This window comes from Loa loa (genome assembly GCF_000183805.2).
Source record: "Loa loa unplaced genomic scaffold supercont3.147, whole genome shotgun sequence".
NCBI lineage: Eukaryota > Metazoa > Nematoda > Chromadorea > Rhabditida > Onchocercidae > Loa > Loa loa.
Window position 1 is genome coordinate 57,984 of NW_018108327.1, and position 4,628 is coordinate 62,611.

The window sequence follows — 4,628 nt, forward strand, 5'->3', positions numbered from 1 at the left end:
GGGGTTTACTTTTTTTTTTTTTTGAAATGGATGTTTGGAAAGCCTATTTTATTTGCAAGCAATTTAATTAAGAAAAGCCTAAGGGACAATGAAAATTTGAAATTAAATGAGCTTATTTTAAGACATTAACATTACAAAACCTTTAATGTCATCATCAATAACCGTTTTTATCACTTCCATCATTTGCTATCAATGTATTTCATAAATGATATCAATCTAATTCATTGCTTATTCTTAGATGTGTTCAGAATATATTTAAGCTTTAGTAGAAGTTAAAACTTCAGACAATAAAATTGGGTGCAATTAAGATTCGGTTAATGAGTGGGTTCTTGAGGTTGACCTATGCTGTAAATCCAGTAATTACTGTTAGAATGGATAACGATTGGTTTGGTAAACCATACTGTATAAAGTGTATTTCCTGTTGCATATACCGTCAAATTTCATAACCATATTAATCATCAAATTTGAAATTTAAGTTTAATATAATTAAAATCAAATATTTTTAATTTAAATAAAAATATTAAATAAAACGTTTATAATAAAATAAATAAAATACATAATAAAATTTATAAAATGTTAATAAAATATTAAAAAACAAAAAAATTTATTTCTAAAATATTTTCATTTTTTAAAAAATCTAAATTTTTCTGTTTTTATTATTATTAACATTTCAATTGTTGCAATTTTAGATATTTCATTGAAGCAAATTTTAAAAATGAATGGTTTTTTAATGTTTAACATTAAAATATCAACCTTTGTTCATTTTTTTTTAAAAAATTTTGAAAATGTAAAAATAAAAATCCGTGATAAAATTAAAAATGAATTTTTGATAATAAATTTTCGATAATCAAATTTCTTGTTTCAAAATCACTTCTTGTACAATAAAAAAGATTGATTTTTTAAAATAAAAAGTAAAAATTTACTGATATAATTTAATTTTTTTTATAGATGCAACATTAGATTGGACTGGAAATATATCATCAAGGAAAAAAAGGAAACCGTATACCAAATATCAAACTTTAGAACTGGAAAAGGAATTTCTTTACAATACTTATGTTAGTAAACAGAAACGATATGAATTAGCAAAAAATTTGTACCTATCCGAGAGGCAAGTGAAAATTTGGTTTCAGGTAAAGAAGTTTTTCTTTTCCATTTTTCTTTTTTTTCCTTTTAATTATCTAAATGGTTTGCTCATTACAGAATACTTATAAATTATTCAATAGATAGAGTATGATACATGACCGTTACTGTACCAATAAATACTGTATTAATTGTATGAATGAATTTTTGAAAATTATATCAGATTTGAATAGGATAAATTATAAAATGGTTAAAATATTGATCAATTTTTTAAAACTTTTAATCTAATTCTAGAATTTTCTCTATGAATTTTTTCCGTGCATTACAATTATTTTTGGAATTTTTTAGAATCGACGAATGAAAGATAAAAAACAAAAGCAAAGGTCATCGGTGGACCAATCATGTAGTTCACAACTAATGATGTCCAGTTTGAAGGGTGAATAAATGAAGAGCCTGTTAGAGTTTGATGTTGATGCTGATCATTGTCAACGATAAAATTGTTCCCAAAATATTCAATTATAGAATGTCATATACAGATAGGATTTTAAATCGTACTCTGGAATATTGCATATGATTGTAAAATATTGAAATTTAAAAGATTCAACTTTTCTTTAACTTTAATTAGCTTTGATAATATCATCCAAAAATGACAGTATTTATTTTTGGTTGTATGTTAACAATAATGATATAATTGAAGAAATTAGCATAATTATTTTAATTTATATTAAAAATATCGTTGCTTTCTTTATCTAAATGATACCATGAATAATATTTCTGAGGTGATTTGTAGTTTAAATGGTCTTTTTTCTTTTTTTTTTTAGGTATAGTTCAAAGTTCAGATTTTGTTTGACGGCTATTTTTTGGTTTATTTCGTCATGTTAAGCTCAATTTTTAATTTTTTTTTTCCTTTGCTATTTAATAAAGATCTTTTCAGTGTAAATTATGGCATTGTGTGTATTTGTCGTAATCATATTGTCGGCTATTTTATTCATGTTTTTACAAAAAAAAAAAATTTTCCGGTTTTCTGGTTTGAAAAGAAAAATTGCAAGCTTGCAATAATACTTAAAGGCAAAATTTAAGATTCATTAGGGTCAAAGGTTATCGTTTTGCTACGTTTCGTCACGTAAATTATGATTTCGAATTCATTTTATTATTCAGCATTTTTACTCAAGATTTTATTCCAAGTTTCGGACTTTTCTCTTTTTCTTTTCTGGTATTACTTTAATCTTCTTTTTATGAATTTCAAATTTTCGAAAAAAAACTTTTTACTAATTTCGGTGAGATCTCTTTCAGGTGTTATTTTTAATAGAAATTTAATACAATGAAAAAATAATTTGAAACTTCATGAAATAAACAAAAAAAAAAAAGAAAAAAAGAGACAGATATGACAAATAGTTATTGTTGTTGCAAATAAGTTGTTGAAAAAGAAAGGTAGAAATTAATTGCGAAGCAAATAAAATTCATTATGGAGTAATAACAATTCAATAAAATTTACTCAACAAATAAGAAAAAAGAAGTAACAATGAATTTGAACACCTATATCATTCTTTTATTATATCAACTAATTAATTTTACCATTAATTTATTAATTGAAGATTGATTTAAGTTTATGAACCATAAACCTTAGCTGACTATCCATGTGTATTATTAGGTTTCTGTAAAAGATTCCGAAAAATTCATAACTAATTTAAGCTTACTGCTACCAAAAAAAAAAAAAAAAAATAACTGTTCATAAATTTTCGTTTTTGATAAAAAATCAGAAATACAAGTGATATTACTTATCAAAAATTGTCATCAATCATTACGATGTCCTCAAGGATTAAACATTTATCAATTTTATCAATAAGTAATGGTCCTAATATAACGTATGTTTATTTGTAAGTTGAATTGTGAACATTTTCAGAGCTTTATTGTCAAAAATAAACAAATAATGGTACGGAAATTTGCAAAAATATTTCCAATCACTCGTCTCTCAATCCTTTGATTACTAATTAAACTATCGTCATTCTAATTAAGACTTATTTTGAAGTTCGAAGTTCGTGCAATTTTACGCAGGAAACAAATGAACGCCAAAATTATTTTTGTCACTTTAATTACGAAATCATACTTTAATACATTTGGCTTTTTGAGAAACATTTGCGCACGCCGCTTGTTGACTTTTCAATTTGAGCAAAAAAAAAAAGCATGAGATAAAATAATTTGAAATTCACTGCTTATTAATGAGATTGAATAATTGTTTTTAATATATTAAATATTGCTTTCGTTGACAATGTTGATCTTTGTCCTCTAAATTTACAGCTTTTACTGTATTTTTTTTTTTTACTTTTTTATGAGAATAAGAAAATTACCATTTTAACTAAAATCAAAATGAAATGGAAGCAGGTGGATTGACAACTAGATAAGTTGGCTGTTGACATTTCCACCTTGTTCATCAAAGAGAGAGTTAATAAATTTAGAATGGGACATATATATGTTCTACTGTCACATTTATGTCCATCATTTGAAACTTATGTATAGCAGTTATTTCAAATTGTCTGTTTATCGGCTAATTTCTTTTTTCAAGCTTTTTTAAATTTAACCTTTTTAGGTAATATATTTTCTTCAATTGTTAATCATTTATTCATTTTAAATAAAATGGTAAATTTGCTAAAAACTAAAAGATCATATTATTCGTAAATCTGATTGATTAAATTAAGATTTTTGCCTATTAATATTAGCGCTTTTACCTCAAATTTTTTCAACATCTTAATTGGTTAAATATAATTTAAGCTACTAATATTAGCTTTCATCTTAAATACTAAACTAAGGAATGGATGGATGAATTGATTGAAGATATTTTAATTTAACATTACCCAAAGGAATAATGATGCATTTTAAGGTTTGCATAAATTATAATTTTTTTTCCCCCAACTCTAGCATCTTCTCTTTCATTTTTAATTTTAATTATTCAAAAATATTATAAAATTTGGAAAAGTTAAAATTGAAGAATTTTTTTTTAGCAAATTAATGAGAAAAAAAAAACTGAATGATATATTCATATTTTGCTAAATATTATGGCTTAAATAACAGTCTTTCATCAATTTTTTTTTCTTCTCAATATCTTTTCTTATTTGTTTGACATAATTCATGTCCAAAAGCTAAATAAATTGATCGTCCCTTTTTTTTACTTTTTTTTTTTTTGAGAGGGAAAGGAGGTTGTCTCTTGTCAAATAACAAACTGAACATGATAGATGAGGATAGAGAAAGCCAATGGGTTTTGCTAATTTCAATTTTCTTTCTAAATAAATTTTCATCATTCATAAAAGGAAGTGATAAAGTGGAAAAAGTGGTAAAGAGAAGATGGAAGATTTCTTTTTTTTTTTTTAGAGATATATTAGATTCATCAATAGACTTTCGGTTTTTTTTTTTTTTCTGTGGTAATAATGTAAAATTGTTCTTTATAAAATGAAGATTAGGAATAATTCATTCACCATTTTATTATGATATGAGATGTGGAATGGAATGGATTAGAATTGAGTGGAATAGATTAGGATGAAATGGAATAGAAT

General features: G+C 24.0%; 1 protein-coding gene across 1 annotated transcript; it reads left to right on the plus strand.

Moving 5' to 3' along the window:
* Positions 1-371: 371 nt before the first annotated feature.
* LOAG_12837 (hypothetical protein) lies at positions 372-1,524 on the plus strand (the record flags this gene model as incomplete). Its single annotated transcript, XM_020448603.1, has 3 exons — positions 372-390; positions 949-1,130; positions 1,429-1,524. 3 exons carry the CDS (start codon positions 372-374, stop codon positions 1,522-1,524), a joined length of 297 nt encoding a protein of 98 aa, XP_020301269.1.
* Positions 1,525-4,628: the final 3,104 nt, after the last annotated feature.